Genomic DNA, 16228 nt, shown 5'->3' on the forward strand with positions numbered 1-16228 from the left:
TTCATCAACAGATTTGTATGTCACAAAACTCTCAAGACATAAAATATTGCCATATCATTCATGCTTTCAAAACAATGTTCGTATAAGCTCTCGCATTTGAAACCAGATGGTAAGACCTGAATGCTACAAGAGTGAACATAACTTAAATGCTAACTACACGTTCAAGTACAGACATAAGAATGCTAGTGGTACAAACACTGACTCCAAATAATGTTGTTAATCACCTACCAGCCTAAGACTAGTATCTACTTGATGGAACTTGAAAAAGCCATAAAGTCCAACTTGTTTAAAATGTTCAGATTTAGACTTACACTTCAAGATCTCGTATACATTTATTAATAAGCCCTAACCTCGTACCATAAAAAAATGGGCATGTGCTATATTTGGGACATGCGGACACACCCACACCCACCCACAATCTCTCCCCTCCTCATGTTTACTAGACTGAAAAGCCACCCTGTATCCTATCATTAAAAAACAAAACAAAACAAAACAGTGCTTTTAGTCAAGCAGCACAAGGACAGATCATCTGTGATTAACAGAAGCGAATGCCTTAAAATGATGGGAGAGAGACAAATTAACTAGGTACTAAGTCAGATTTCCAAGTGAAAAAGACATGAGCAAAACTTCTGGTCTTAATTTCTCAAATAAAACTAAAATAAATGAAATGGTAACAGAGTGACTTTCTCTAAATTTATTAGGGAGTTTGTTACAAATGTTTGGGCTTTACAGGCATGATTTCACGGATTCAAACAAGAAATTAACACTGATATTTAGCCTTCTCATGACATACACAGAAATAACATTGCTACAAATTGCAATGGAGAGAATCTTGTTTCAAATGGCTTAGTTTGGGGTTTTGTCTAAATGTATCATTATATAATGAAAGCACCAATTTGAGGGTTTCTCAAATAGTGATTTGAATTTTAGGACATAACAGTATAACATGGTAACTTTATTCTTCATATATAAATAAGGCATAATCGGATGTGTAATAATGCTGAAAATACATTTTATCAAAAGCATAAATACAAGTATTTGGGTACACATTGAAAGTTAGGACTTAACCAATTTCTTCTTACAAAAAATGATAAGGACATATGGCATTTGTTGAATCTAAATCAGCACTTCTAATCATTTCTGGTATTAAGGCGATCTTTTTCCTTCTACTTTAAACCAACCACTGCCACCAACTGAATAAGGATTTCCCTAAACAGCCTCAATTTGAGAGACTAACCAGAGGACCTTCTCTATGCAAATTACATGCCAATACACCTTAAAAGAAAAGAAGACAAAAGTGAATGAGTTTTTTCATTCCATACTGCTTTCTTTGGTTGCAGAGCAATCCAGTGCCCTTTCCAGATAATAAAATTGAAATGAAGATTTCAATTTAATATTTGGCAGACAGCAACAATGCAGGTTATTAAAAATATTAAAGGGGCAGAGGCATGCTTTGAATTATTCAGATTTTCAGAAAACATTTGACAAAACCCTTTCTCTATAAAAGTTACGGTCTAAATTTATGTTGTTTTATAAGGCAACTGTGCATACATTTCTTCAAGGTCAATGAAGACACTTGTGTGATATTTCCTCAGAATTAAATGAGAAGGCATTCAGATTTAAGAACAGAATGTAATACAGGATTAGGCACATTTTATTCCAAATCATAACCATAAAGATTTAGAAAATCAAATACATCAAAGAACTTTAAATCTAAATTACTTTTTTAGAGACTGGGGTAAGTTGGCATAGTGAAATTATGAGCACCTTTTCAATTCTGTTCACTAAATTTCATCTCTCTCTTCATATAGTGGTATTTCAAAAGGATTCAGTTTTCATGATACAGGTATAAGACTCCTTTCAAACGTTTTAAAAATACAATGTATAAAAAAATGTGGACTGAAGCCTTTAGATTGAACTTAAAGTTCTACTGAATGTCAAAACAAGCCTAAGTTGAATATAAGTAATTCACTGCCTCAAAATATAGTCTAGATTTTAAAAGAATGTTGATTCTGAGACATTACATGCAGCAGGGAAGAAAACTGCAAATGCCCAAAATAACATGATATCTATTTGGTGTTTCAACACTTCTTGGTGGTAATTCAAAAGGGGGAAACTTGGTGATTTCTGCTTTGTCAGGCAATATCTATGGTTCGTATCACAGATCTTAACTATGACTTAAGTAAGATGAAGTGTCCTCTTTCTATAGGGATCTAACTTGAGCCCTCACTGGAGTCAAATGTTTTGGCCATTCAATTTGCTAAATGTATGGGTAAACTCTCCAATGAATAGTCCAAATGTTACTGTGCACATATTCCGATATTCATTAGCACTGCAATTATGCTAATTTTGTGAATTTAAACAATGTATTCTTTTTGGCAAGAAGCACTAGATGTAGAACTATTCAAACATGCATGAATGATACCATGATACCATACCATGAACATGCATGATACCATGAACATGCATCACGGTGCCGGGCTACGTATGTGTAGCTCATGGATTACCATGGCATGAAAACGCTAGAAGTTACATGGATACAATGATAGTGGAAGTTCAAATGTGAGAAAAGTCAGGTATGTCAAGAACAATCCCTGGTTAGTTCACTGAAAAGCCCCACTCTCGTATCAGACAGCAAGACAGAACAACAGCCACTGACTTGGAAAGGCTGGGTGATCCATAACGACCAATCTTTCAAGGACCAATAAAATACCTGAGTACACAGTCAGCTATACAGTAAAATGACAGATATCACAGTCTTAAAATTTTCAGGAAAAGTAGAAAAGCTGTCAGACTTTTCAAGCTGTCGCCAGCCTTGGACTTCTGTTTCTCTAATTGTAGCACTACATACAGCCTAGAAGATAGTATTTCAGTACTGCAAACCAGCCATTCTGATGAGTTCACTATGAATGTATCTGCGATCACAAAGCTACTTCGTGGACACATTTTAATTTGGTAAGCAGTGGGGGAAGGTCAATGTAATCATCTTCAGGTGCGAACTAAAAAAATTACTACTGATTCTTAGAAGCATCCTTAAAACATTTAAAATATACCTCAAAAAAGCTGGACTTTCAACAACAACAATTATACAAATGTATACATACTGTATCTGTTAGAGACACACCAAGAATGAACAGGAATCTCAAATAATGCCTTCTTGAATAGTCTTGACAGAAAAATACTGCCCTTAGCAAACTCCAAATAAACAAAACGATGCCACAAATGCCACAGTGTGGAGTTTATGGGACTGGACAGGACAGCAAAAGATAGATGTTTGTGATGATACAACAATGATTTCCTACAGTAAGGATTGGTCTTTACTGACCAACTGAGATAGGGCTTAAAAGTCAAATACATGACATTCTGGAACAGGTTAAGTTTATTTAGAAAGTTCTGTTACCAAGTTGCTTGCAGTTTTTAGTTGCTGCTATGGCCAGAATGTTTCACATATGGTACATTAAACTACATGATAATTAAATATGAGAAAGGCAAATTCTATTTCACTCATTACGTTTGACCAAAACACGGTAAATAGCATTAGCTTGCCTTTTGCTCTCCCATACCACCTGTGAACTCTTCATCAGCGTCAGACCAAAGATCCTTATGTAAACTTGAAAACAGGAAGAACATTACCTTCAGAAACACAGAAATCTAAAAGCAAAACAGCTGTTGTGTATACAAGCAATTAAAATATGAAGGCTAAACCTTCTATAAACCTACAGAATGCCATTTCTTAGATCGAACTTCTAACAGCCCTTACAAAATAGGAGGTCACCATAAAGTTAGGCAACAAGTGTCACTGCTATGTGTAAGGCGGACAGAAGATACCTTGTTTTGGAACTGAATATTCCTAACCTCATCCCTACAAGTATTTAAGGACACCTTTGATACTTGGCACTGCAGGAGAATTCAGTTTGGAAAGTAGAATAATTTAAAGCCTGAAATATGCCTAGTCTGAGGTCAGCTGGGAAGTTTTAACTGGACTTGAATAGAAGCCATGGTGAAACAGATCAAAGCCTGCATTACAGCAAATCTTGGCAATGTGTCACTCAACAGCTTTCAGCCACAAACCAAAGGCCGCAGAAAAAGTACTAAGATTTTCAAGAAGTTAAACGTAGAATTAAGATTGTTCTAATTCTGGTTGTAAACTGCTATTTTAAAAAACAAAACAAACAGAAAACATCAAAAACACAAAAAGATATTAAAACAGCAAGTCTTTTGTACATCACTGTAGCATAAGCTGCTTGAGGTTGTCATGCAGAATAGTATCCTTCACGTCACGGAAAACAAGGCGGATGTTCTCCGTGTTGATAGCAGTGGTGAAGTGGTGGTATAAGGGCTTCTGCTGCTGGTCCCGGCGTTTGTTCCGGAAACATTCCACCAGGAATTTTTGGACGTCTCTTAAGCAGTGGGGATCCCCTTCAAATTCTAGGAAATAGTCTTTGATGCTCACAATTTGCACCTTCTCCTCAAGCAAGTCTGTCTTGTTTAAGAACAGAATTATGGAGACATTGCTGAAAACCCGGTTATTGACGATTGTTTCAAAAATGTTCAGAGACTCTGTAAGGCGATTGGTCAGTCGATCTTCCATAAGCACCTGGTCAAATTCACTTGAGGAAACAAGGAAAAGTATTGATGTCACACTGTCGAAACATTCAAACCAACGTTTCCTTTCTGATCTCTGACCACCTACATCAACCATTTTGAAAGGAACATTTTTTATTTCAAAGTCGTATTCATGGATGCCTTTGGTGGGTCTTCTGGCAAGCAGAATATCTTGTTGTGATGGAATATAATCCTGGAAAAGAAAAAACTTGTTTTATACCTAGTAATCCCGAAATAATGTGAATTTTTAATGGACTACTAACTGGACTAGTGAATAGATATGCAAACAAAATGATCTTTTAAGTGACATTTTCAGATAGATTATGCTTATTATAAAATGCCAAGACTTGTCAGACATGGTGGGTCATGCCTATAATCCCAGCACTTTGGGAGGCTGAGGCAGGAGGATCGCTTGCGAAGCCAGGAGTTTGAGAGTATCCTGGGCAATATAGCAAGACCCCACTTGTGCTCCCCACAACAAAAGCCAAGATACATTAAAATGTTAGCAGGACGGGTTCAAAATTTACTACAAATGGCCAGAATCTACTTGTTTTCATCCCTGCAATACTACTCAAAATTTAAGCGGAAGTCTTATCAATTGTTCTCACCCACCCTCACTGCTATATATCCACCTGCAATCTTACTCCCCACTATCAGCCACTCTTGGTTCTAGCCAGAGTGATCTTCCTGTCTGCATATCCACCTTCTCCACACTGCTCCTTGCTCCTCTATTAAAAGCAATGGGGGCTGGGCGCGATGGCTCACGCTTGTAATCCCAGCACTTTGGGAGGCCGAGACGGGCGGCTCACGAGGTCAGGAGATTGAGACCATCCTGGCTAACACAGTGAAACCCCATCTCTACTAAAAATACAAAAAAATTAGCCAGGCGTGGTGGCGGGCGCCTGTAGTCCCAGCTACTTGGGAGGCTGAGGCAGGAGAGTGGTGTGAACCCAGGAGGTGGAGCTTGCAGTGAGCTGAGATCACGCCACTGCACTCCAGCCTGGGTGACAGAGCAAGACTTTGTCTCAAAAAAAAAAAAAAAAAAAAAAGGCAATGGGATCTGATTCCAGTGCCAATTCACAAGGATCACTTCCCAGTTCCAAGTTCTGCCCACCTCTCTCTAACCTATTCTAAAAGTTCTTTTACTGTGCAACCCCACTCATGACTTAAAACTTCTATGTTTTCATTGCTGCTATATTACATGTGTGAAAAACCCTTTCTCTACTGTAATTAACTATATTCTAGCTTTCTTACTTACTGACCCAAGAACTCAAACTAGTCACTTACTCTGAGTGTCAGCACCTCTGTCTGTGAAATGGAGGTGATCACACTTCATCTATCTACCTGGGAGGGAGGGTTGCTGCAAGGATCAAATGAGCTCTTCTCTGCACTCTTGGTCAGTGAACTCTAAGACCCTGAACAAACAGAAGCTGCTGGTCACACAAGTCACCGGCTACTCTGTGATGGCACACTTCCTTATGCAATGTAACTGGTTCTTCCTTGTCAGTCTAGCATTTTTCCAAAACTACAACACAACTTTCTGGTAATACATGAACGGGACAGCTAATATTTATCATCAAGGTCAAAATATTTTAAAAATCAAGGCAGGATTTAAAACAATGCTGTTATTCACAATGCTGCACTTTATGCCTTTCTGAATAGTGTCATATGATTTTGAAATTTCATTACAAGAATACTCATTGTCTCAAAATGGTGCAATGGAATTAAGAATATATACATACACATATTTTTTTGAGATGGAGTCTTGCTCTGTTGCCCAGATTGGAGTGCAGTGGCGGAATCTCGGCTCACTGCAACCTGTGTCTCCCGGGTTCAAGCGATTCTCCTCCTCAGCCTCCCAAATAGCTGGGATTACAGGTGTGCACCACCACAGCCGGCTAATTCTTTGTATTTTTAGTAAAGACGGGGTTTCGCCATTTTGGCCAGGCTCGTCTCGAACTCCTGACCTCAAGTGATCCTCCCGCCTCAGCCTCCCAATGTGCTTGGATTATAGGCGTGAGCCACTGCACCCGGCCAGAATTTAGAATTTTTAAAAAGTAGGTGGGTTCTTAGTTACTGGCAACCAACAGCCATTCATTAAACAACTCTAGGACTCAAGTGTTAGCTTTTCCATGTTTTCTTCTAGCTTTGTTCACATACATGCCTGCTTTATTCATAATCAGCATATGCACACAGCGTTCAGCCTACCTCTGCATTTTTGCTTAATATTTTGTGAACTGTTCCATATGCTGATACAATCATACCTCATTTCGAAAGACAAGAAAATACACCAAATGCATTAATGTGCTGTACTTTACATTAACATTCCCCTACTAGTGATCATTAAGGTTGTTTCCAATTTTTAGCCATAATTAACAGAAATACTGCAATTAAAATTCTCATGCACATATTTTTTTTTCTTTTGGACTATTTCCTAAGATTAAAATAATCAGGGATATGATTATGACGTTAAAAGTTACAAACATTTTAATGAGTCTGGATACTTAACACCCGACTGCTTTCTAGAAGGCAATACCAATTTACAGCATACGCCTATGCCAGCTCCTTCAGAAACACGCCGGGCCCTGAGCTTTAAAAAATGTAATTCCATAAAAATAAAAAGTTTTCTATTATTGTCTCTATTAAAGCTAATAATCTAGTTAGCAATCTAAAGGCTGCTTCACATGAAGCACAGAACTTCATGCAATCGAGTGCTAAATAGTCTGGCAGAGCAGAGTATGTTGATGAGGACACACACATACTAGCTGTGTGAAGAAGAAGAAACCTGCCTTATGAGGAGGCAAATGAAGCTGTGCTACATTTAGAGAGTAACAGATGACTCTAAGGCAATGGCTTTCAAAATTTTCCTAAGCAGCAGAAACCTTTCTCCCAGTGAACTCTTCTGTGTACGCCCAATACAGAGGTCAAACAAGCAAGATGCTCTGCCTGCAGCGGGCCCTGCTGGCCACGGCGCCAGCTTAGAGCTGCTGGCTCTGAGGAATACCTACAGGAAAATGATAAACTCTCTTTTCAAGGGCGACTCCCCCTACCTCGTGGAGTCTCTTCAGCCTTTAAAATCTAGCCCTCCTACTCCGTGACTCGACACAAAGGGGGCATGAATTCGAAAATGTCATTTGACAAAAGATTTGGAAATCAGTCAACCCACTGTGTTCTATTTCTGTTTACAAACAAAAACCTCTAAAGATACTAAAGTATAACAGATAATGCACAGTATCATTTTCAAACACAAACTTCTTTCTCTGAACAGTTTTACTTCCAAGAAATAGCAGATAAAGCATTCCTCAAGAAAATGGTAGAGACCTGGACAGTTAGAGGGAGAAAAAAGAAGTGTCGTGATTAAACAATAAAAATACTTTCATTTTGAAAAAATAAAAATCATTCAATATTCTGAGCTACCAATCACTCTAAATAAAGCAGGGAAGAATCAGAACGCCACCACTATTAAAAAAAAAAAAAAAGAGAGAGAAAGAAGCAAATAGCTTAATACATAATTTTTCTAAATTTCCTAACATCGATATCCTGACTTCTGCTTTCAAATGGCACTAAACATAAACATTTGGTTTAAACACTTACTGGTTCTCCAAGTTTATCCAAGTTATCCAGGAAATATTTTACAGATTCACCCTAAAAACAAGAAGAAAACAAACAGTTATTAGGGCTTAGAAATGGAAGATCTTGTTACAACAGTTTATATCATACTGTCTGGTTGTACACTTAACCCAAACAGACTTTGTTTAGTCACCAATTTCAGACAGCTAACCTTCCTAAAAACATACAAAACGTCTGCTCTGTCAGAGTGCTAAATCTGCAAAGGCAGGCTGATTTCACAAATGCTTAATAGAATCAATATCCCAAGTGATCATCTACTTGGACAGGATTACACGCATGCTTTTTGCTATAACTACGTATCCACAGTGAAGACATATAATTAGAAGATGAAAACTGCTTTTGAGATAAAACATAAATCTACATATACAATTTAAGTGACAGTCTTTTTGTCTACATTTTCTAGCTTAATAGTGATGGTAGTTATCTTCAGAGACAAACCAAACCAGAGATGAGGTAAGAATACTGTACAAAATCCCCCAACCACAGGCATGGACAGGCGTGCCTTGCTCAGGAAGGCCCTGGATAGTGCTGCCAGCTTCACATCTCCAACAGGTCTTTTCCCGAGTGGCCTATCCTTTCTGAGCCCAGTTTTCTCTATGAAACTTCCAAGCAATTTCAAACATCTAAACTGTACGAGAATACATTCCTAACATGAAAACGCTTGACCAGAGGACACAGAGAAGAGGGGAACTATTTTGGGAAAGAAGGGGTCTGTGTCCGAGTCTCCTAGTCCTCACCCCCTGCGTTTCACTTTCCCGCGGGATTCTACAGCTGCAGCACTGCCCCTGCCTGAAGCTACTTCCAAGTGTTCCTGAAGCAGCACCTCATTTAGTATGCCTGGGCATCATGTGAAGATCTCCTCACACTGCAGGCTCTGGTTTAGTAGGTCTGGGTGGGACCCCAGTTTCTGCAATTCAAGGAGTGCCTGGGACCACACTTTGAGTCACAAAGCTTGAAAGTAGCAGTTCTATAATTTTTTGGTCTCAAGATCACACAATATGATCCAGCAATGGCACTGCTAGGTATATACCCAAAAGAAAGGAAATGAGTATATGGAGGAGAGAGATATCTGCACCCCCACGTTTACTGCGGCACTCTTCACAAAAGCCAAGATTTGGAAGCAGCCTAAGTGTCCATCAACAGATGAATGGATAAAGAAAATGTGATACACATACAGAATGGAGTCCTATTTAGCTATAAAAAAGAATGAGATTCAGTCATTTGCAACAACATATATGGAACTGTAGGTCATTATGTTAAGTGAAGTAAGACAGACACAGAAAGACAAACATTGCATGCTATCACTTATTGGTAGGAGCTAAAAATCAAAGCAATTGAACCCATGGAGATAGACAGAAGGATGGTTACCAACGGCTGGGAAGGGCAGCAAGGGTTGGGGTGGCAGGAGGTGGGGACGGCTAATAGGTACAAAAGATAGTTAAAGTGAACGAATATGAACCAGTATTTGATAGCACAACAGGGTGACTATACTCATTAATAATTTAAGTGTACATTTACAAATAACTAAAAGAGTATAATCGGATTGTTTGTAACATAAAGGATAAATGCCTGAAGGGAGAGATACCCCATCTTCCATGAGTGATTATTACGCATTGCATGCCTCTATCAAAACAGCTCATGTACGCCACAAATATATGAATCTATTATGTGCCCACAAAAATTAAAAACAGAAAAATTAAAAAAATAAAAACGGAAGACACGGAAACAAATGATGATGTCTCTGGACTCAATAAGCTCAACAGCTTCTGATTACTTCTTTTTGTGTTTAGTGTCCTCATTCAAATTTTATAAAAAGCTCAGTACAAGGCAACTGGTATCCTCTCCTCCTACCTTCCAAAAGTGTCTGGCAGATAAAATATGAATTACTGGGAGAAAGTTACCCTTCAATATTTTTTTCCTAACAATTTCAGAAGTGATCAAAGTCTTCTTGTTTTCTAATATTAATGTTAAGGAACAGATGTGAATTTCAGTCCTTTCTCTAACAAGGAGTGATCTGGCCAAGTCTCTAAACTCCTCCAGGCCTCCATTTCCCCCAGAGTTACATGAAGAAGTTCAGTGGTTCAATGGATAACCAACCACTTAAGTTCTGCCCTGTGCAACAATTTCAGTTAGTTCCACTGATTTAAAGTTAAGTTCTCCTTTCCTCATAGGCCATGTGTCTGTTAATCCTAAATCTGCTTTTCTTGTGACTCATTCAAGTGGTGTTGCTTCCACGTTCTTTGCTAATAAATAAAGGATTTAATGTATTGTGCAAGAATATTATGAGTTTAAGACTCACTTTTTGCTGATTGTAACTTGAGGCTCTCATATTTTTCCCAGTTCATCTTATGTTACTGAAGGGAATTTTTTTTTTTTTTTTTTTTTTTGAGACAGGGTCTCAATCTGTTGCCCAGGCTGGGGTGCAATGGCGCGATCTTGGCTCACTACAACCTCCACCTCCCGGGTTCAAGCCATTCTCCTGCGCCTCAGCCTCTGGGGTAGCTGGGATTACAGGTGTGGGCCTCCGCGCCTGGCTAATTTTTGTATTTTTAGTAGAGACGGGGTTTCTCCATGTTGGCCAGGCTGGTCTTGAACTCCTGACCTCAGGTGATCCACCCGTCTCGGCCTCCCAAAGTGCTGGGATTACAGGTGTGAGCCACCATGACCGGCCTGGAAATTTTAAAAATAAAATTTCAAAGAAATTTCATTTCACAGTTAACACTTTAAAAACTTAAGATTATTTTATTCGGCCCTTAGCTCTTTTTTCTGTTCAGAACACTACAGGTAAGTTTCTAGGTTACTGCAGTAAGGCTGAAGAGTAAAAGTAGCATGGCACTCTGAAAAGTGTTCCAGTATTTCTTTAGCCTTGTGGATATTTCAGCTCCATTTAAATGGCATAGCAGCCAGTGTACCTGGGTTCCAGCCCCAAGATAGACTTTATTACTGACAAAGTCAACGAACAGTATTAGGTGAGCTTCAGTTACCCTTTGAGTATTAGAAGTCTATGAGGTTCCACGAACCATATTTCTTACGAGTTTTACAAAATGGTGTCTAAGCTGGGAATGGCTTCAATGTTGCCCCCACTTCACAACAATAATTTGTTATAAACATCCTTTGCTTGTAAAGACAAAATGGGTCTGGGGTCCTAAGCTTGAAGGTAACAGAAAAGCTAAGAACAAAAGTTAGAAAATAATTTCTATTAAATTTATAGTCATACAGAGAGAGGCTTAGCAGCTTATCGACCCAGTTACTCAACAAGTGACATTTGTATTCAATGCTCTCTGCTGCACAGCTAAAATATTAAAAGGAAAGGATTTAGAATGTACTTCTTTAAAAGGATATGGAATTTAAGCTGGATAGCCAAAGAACACACAAGAAGAACTGATCTGCTGTTTTAGAACATACTCAAAAACACCAGTGGCTTTATGTCAATAAGAAAAGGGCAACTCTGCTTATAGAAAATAGGTAAAGAGTAGAGTTTTTTAATTCAAAGTCTGATTCATGCCTTAAGAATATAACATAAGGTTTGTAGAGATGGGTATCAAATATAGATTTTCTAATAAAAAGCAAGGTAAACATATTCTAGAAAGCAATTTGGCAATATGTATTAAGATCTTTCAAATGATCCTCAACACAGTACCACTGAAAAAGTATACACAACTACAACAGTGCTAGTGAATTACTATTATGGCAGAAGGAAGAGCTGGTTGAGAGCAAATGGATTGCTCCTTATATTTATCTAGATTCTGGACCAGGGGTCTGTCCACAAACTATACAGCCTGAAGGCCAAATCCAACCCAATGCCTGTTTTTGTACGGCTCATTTTTAAATGGTTGGGGAAAAAACTTAAAAGACTATTTCATGATATGTAAAAATGATATGAAATTCGAACTTCAATATCCATAAATAAAAATGCACTGGAACACAGCCACGCTCACCTGTTGGTGTATGGTCTATGGGAACTTCCAGGCTACAACAGCAGAGGTGAGGAGTGGAGACTGAGGCAGTGTGTTGCACTCTCATCACTCTGCACCACTGCTTGGTGCACCACAAACTGCAGTGACACAGTTATAACTTGAAAATATTCCAAGTGTCACCAGTATTGCCACACCATGACATTAAAAAAAAAAAAGGGAGTAAATACACATCCATCCAAATAAAAAGAAGGCCCTGAATACCACACTTTAAAGGCACAGTGGGATGTAAATAATTTTGCTATCAAATTCCATGGTAAAGCATTATTTATTATGCAATGACACTATAGCTATGCTAGAAGAATACAATGTATGCCAACATTTACAGACTAAGCTTTCTTCAATCCTCCCAACCCACAGAAAAGCAATGGTCATAAAACAAAAACAAAACACATGCAAAATTTTAAAATGGAATAGCTTATCACTGCAGAATTTCTTCACCAAAACAAAAAATGAAATGAGACTGCAACCAAAGTGTTTTCAAGTTTTCAAAGTTTTTGTTAGACAAGCAAGGAATGCCATTTACCAAGTGAGTGAGTAACTCATGTTTGATTGTAACAGCTGAAGAAATATGGCCAGAGAAAATAACCTTGTTTAAGACTATTAGCCTTTCAGTGAGAGCAGTTGCTCAGAGTTGAGGACACTCGGAACAACCATCAACTGTCAATTAAGAAACATGGCAAATTATTTCAGTGGTTTTCCTTGGCTCTTGCTGAGTTTATTACCACAATGCTCAGTTGTTGTTTACTTAGGGAATCAATGCCAAGTTTGAAGTGACTGAAGAACCAGCCTGTATGAACAGTCCATGTGGAAGAGCTACGTGTGAGAGTATTTTCAGAGAAGCTGAGAAAACACTAAATGAGTACAACCTAAACTGGAATATGCTAGGCTGTGTTACAACTGATGGTGGTAAAAATGCGTGGAACAGAAAAGGGGTCAAACATGCAAAACCTGTGTAAGGGTTACTCACTGCATTACTCATGAGCATGTACCTTGTGGGAAACACACGAATCTATTGTGCTCATGAACGAGTAATGTCAGTGATGAATTTAACACGCTCCTGTGAACTTGACCATCAGCAGGTCATGAGTTTCTGTCAGAAACAAAAAGTGAAAATTCTGACACAGTTCGATGTCTTAGCAGCGCTAAAGTTTTACTGACTTTTTTCTGAGCACAGGGATGGAACTGATTTCTTTTCCTGAACAAGAACTACCCTTAACCACTATTGTTGAACACTGAATGGTTTCGGAAATTAGCCTTAGGGCAGACCTGATTTGATTTCTGAATGAATTCAACCTAAAATTACAAGGCAAAATGGCATTGTTGGTGAAACTTACACTCTGGTAAAGTCATTTCGACAGCTAGCATAGTTTTAATCAAAACAATGTCAAACTGCTTTATATACTTTCTTTGCTGTCAAAAGTTAAAACAAGAAGTGAGACTTCCATTCCCATACAAATTTCCAGTGGACATAATATTTCTAAACTCTAACTACAGTTCCAACAGCATCTTTCAGACCCCTATGTAAGTGCAAAGGAAATTTCCATATTTCAAAATCCATTTAACTATGCAAATGAAGAGCTTCTACCTAACCTTCAAGTGGTTAATCTGCAATGTAATGACATGCTAAGAGGCAAACACTGAGAAGAATCTAACAGGATTCTGTAAGTATCTCTCAAGCATTGACTATGCTCAATAAAAATCATATGCTATGGCTGGCACGGTGGCTCACACCTGTAAGCCCAGCACTTTGGGAGGACGCCAAAGCGGGAGGATTGCTTGAGCCCAGGAGTTTAAAACCCACCTAGGCAACACACTGAGACTCATCTCTACAAAAAGTTAAAAAATTAGCTGGGTGTGGTGGCATGTGCCTGTAGTCCCAACTACTAGGGAGGGTGAGGTAGGATCATCACCTGAGCCCGGGGGTTGAGGCTGCAATGAGCTGTGATCATGGCACCGCACTCCAGCCTGGGCGACAGAGCAAGACCTTCTCCAAAAAATAAACAATCATATGCTCATTTGGTAGTATCTGTGTGAAAATATATTTTCAAGGATGAAATGTGTAAAATCTCATTACAGATCAGAATGGAGGAATATTTGTAACTGACTTTGACAAAAAAATGCTAAAACGTTGAATCCCAATAAACAAAATGTTATTCCAAAAGAATCCAATTTTTTTCACATTCGTAGCCACAAAAACTTGCACACAAGTTTATATTTTTAATCTCATCAATAAAAATTTTTATATAAATACCTACATAATGCCCTTGATTTCTTCCCTTGGCATGCAGTGCCTGAAATATTATACTATCTGACCCTTTACACATTTCTAGACCAATGACACTTAATCCTGGTAATCTATCAGAATTACCTAATGTGCTTATTAAAAATACAGATTCCCAGGTCTCCAAACAAATCCACCCAATCAAAATCTTAGCAAGTTCCGAGAGAAGTGATTCTGATGTAGCCAGCCCTAGCATTACTTCAAATCTGGATATATATTTTACTCAAAACTAGATTTCATATTAATTTCATCTTTTAGGATCAATTACACAAAATCTGTTTTTAAAGTCTAAAAATGCCAAGATAAGAAATTTAGTTTAGTTTTATCTTACTGTAAAAGTGGGCTTGTTTTTTGTTTTCTTGAGATAGGGTCTCAACTCTGGTTATCCAGGCTGGAGTACAGTGGCACAATGTAGCCACTAAGGCTCACTGTAGCCTTGACCACCTGGGCTCAGGTGATTCTCCCACTTCAGCCTCCAGCGTAGGTGGGATTACAGGCACTCGCTACCATGCCTGGCTAATTGTTTGTATATTTCGTAGAGATGGGGTTTCACTATGTTGCCCAGGGTGGTCTCGAACTCCTGGACTCAAGCAACCCACCCACTTCGGCCTCCGGGAGTGCTGGGATTACAAGCATGAGCCACTACACCCAGCTGTAAAAGTGGATTTCAAGCAGTATTTGCATTCTTCATAATTCACCACGTCTCACAAGAAACTATCAGGCCTTCTTTTGGGATATCTGAATCATAAACAATAAAATTAAGTCTATATATAGCTCCCTCTTTTAAAAAAACTTATTTGACAATTCTGACAAGCTTTATTTCCTACTGTACTACAGTTCTAGCTGCCTACTTGTCTATACCCCTAGAGCCTATTTTCAAATGTTCACCATAGTCCACAGCTTTCAAGCTAACTCAGATTTTGTGGTTAAAAATTAATGGACCTGATACTCCAGATGTAACATTACTGAACGTGCTGAGAAGCGCGGATGGGAAAAGTTATCGTTAAGTGCTACTTATATTTTAGCAATAGGACTCTAAGGAACTTGAAACCTCAATTAAACTTACAAAATTAATTTGCTTCTATAATAGACACCTAAACATTGCATGATAGGTAAATAAGCAATTAAAAATGCTTAATAAGCAGCACTCCCTGGCCAGGTTCAGTGGCTCAATGCCTGTAATCCCAGCACTTTGGGAGGCTAAAGAGCAAGGATTGCCTGAGCCCAGGAGTTCGAGACCCAGCCTAGAACACATAGAGAGATCCCATCTCTGCAAACAAACAAACAAAAAAATTAGCCAGGTGTGGTGGTGCACGCCTGTGGTCCCAGCTATTTGGGAGGCTGAGGTGGGAGGATCACTTGAGCCTAGGAGTTCAAGACTGCAGTGAGCCACGACTAAGCAGCAGCACTCTCCATCATTTTACGTGGTAACAGGTAAAAAACTGCACTATGATGAAAACAGCAGATAAGACACAACAAAAAAAATTATAAGTAATGTATAAGGTTTTAATTTTCAGAGTTAAAATGAGAGGCCTACTCTGCCAAACATTATCATGATTTTATATATTAGTTAATCATCACTAAAAACCCAAAAACTATACAATTTTCTATATTTTATACTCCCAAAATAAGACCAAATCACTACTCTCCACCAAAATAAAAAAAAAAAACCATAAGACAAAACAAAAATCACATCCAACCCTTAAACAAACCTCAAATCCTTCAAATCAAGACT

At 38.5% G+C, this 16228-nt stretch overlaps 1 protein-coding gene across 1 annotated transcript in view; it reads right to left on the reverse strand.

Annotated features, from left to right (window-relative positions):
- Positions 1-679: 679 nt before the first annotated feature.
- The window catches only part of GNA13 (G protein subunit alpha 13), a 46196-nt gene continuing 30647 nt past the window's right edge, over positions 680-16228 (reverse strand). Inside the window, exons 3-4 of the mRNA XM_511632.7 lie at positions 8200-8250; positions 680-4798 (exon numbers count right to left, since the gene is read on the reverse strand). Of these exons, the coding sequence (XP_511632.3) occupies positions 4226-4798; positions 8200-8250 (624 nt within the window). The 3' untranslated portion in view covers positions 680-4225. The remainder of the gene's footprint in view (positions 4799-8199; positions 8251-16228) is intronic.

This window comes from Pan troglodytes, chromosome 19 (genome assembly GCF_028858775.2).
Source record: "Pan troglodytes isolate AG18354 chromosome 19, NHGRI_mPanTro3-v2.0_pri, whole genome shotgun sequence".
Classification (NCBI taxonomy): Eukaryota; Metazoa; Chordata; class Mammalia; order Primates; family Hominidae; genus Pan; species Pan troglodytes.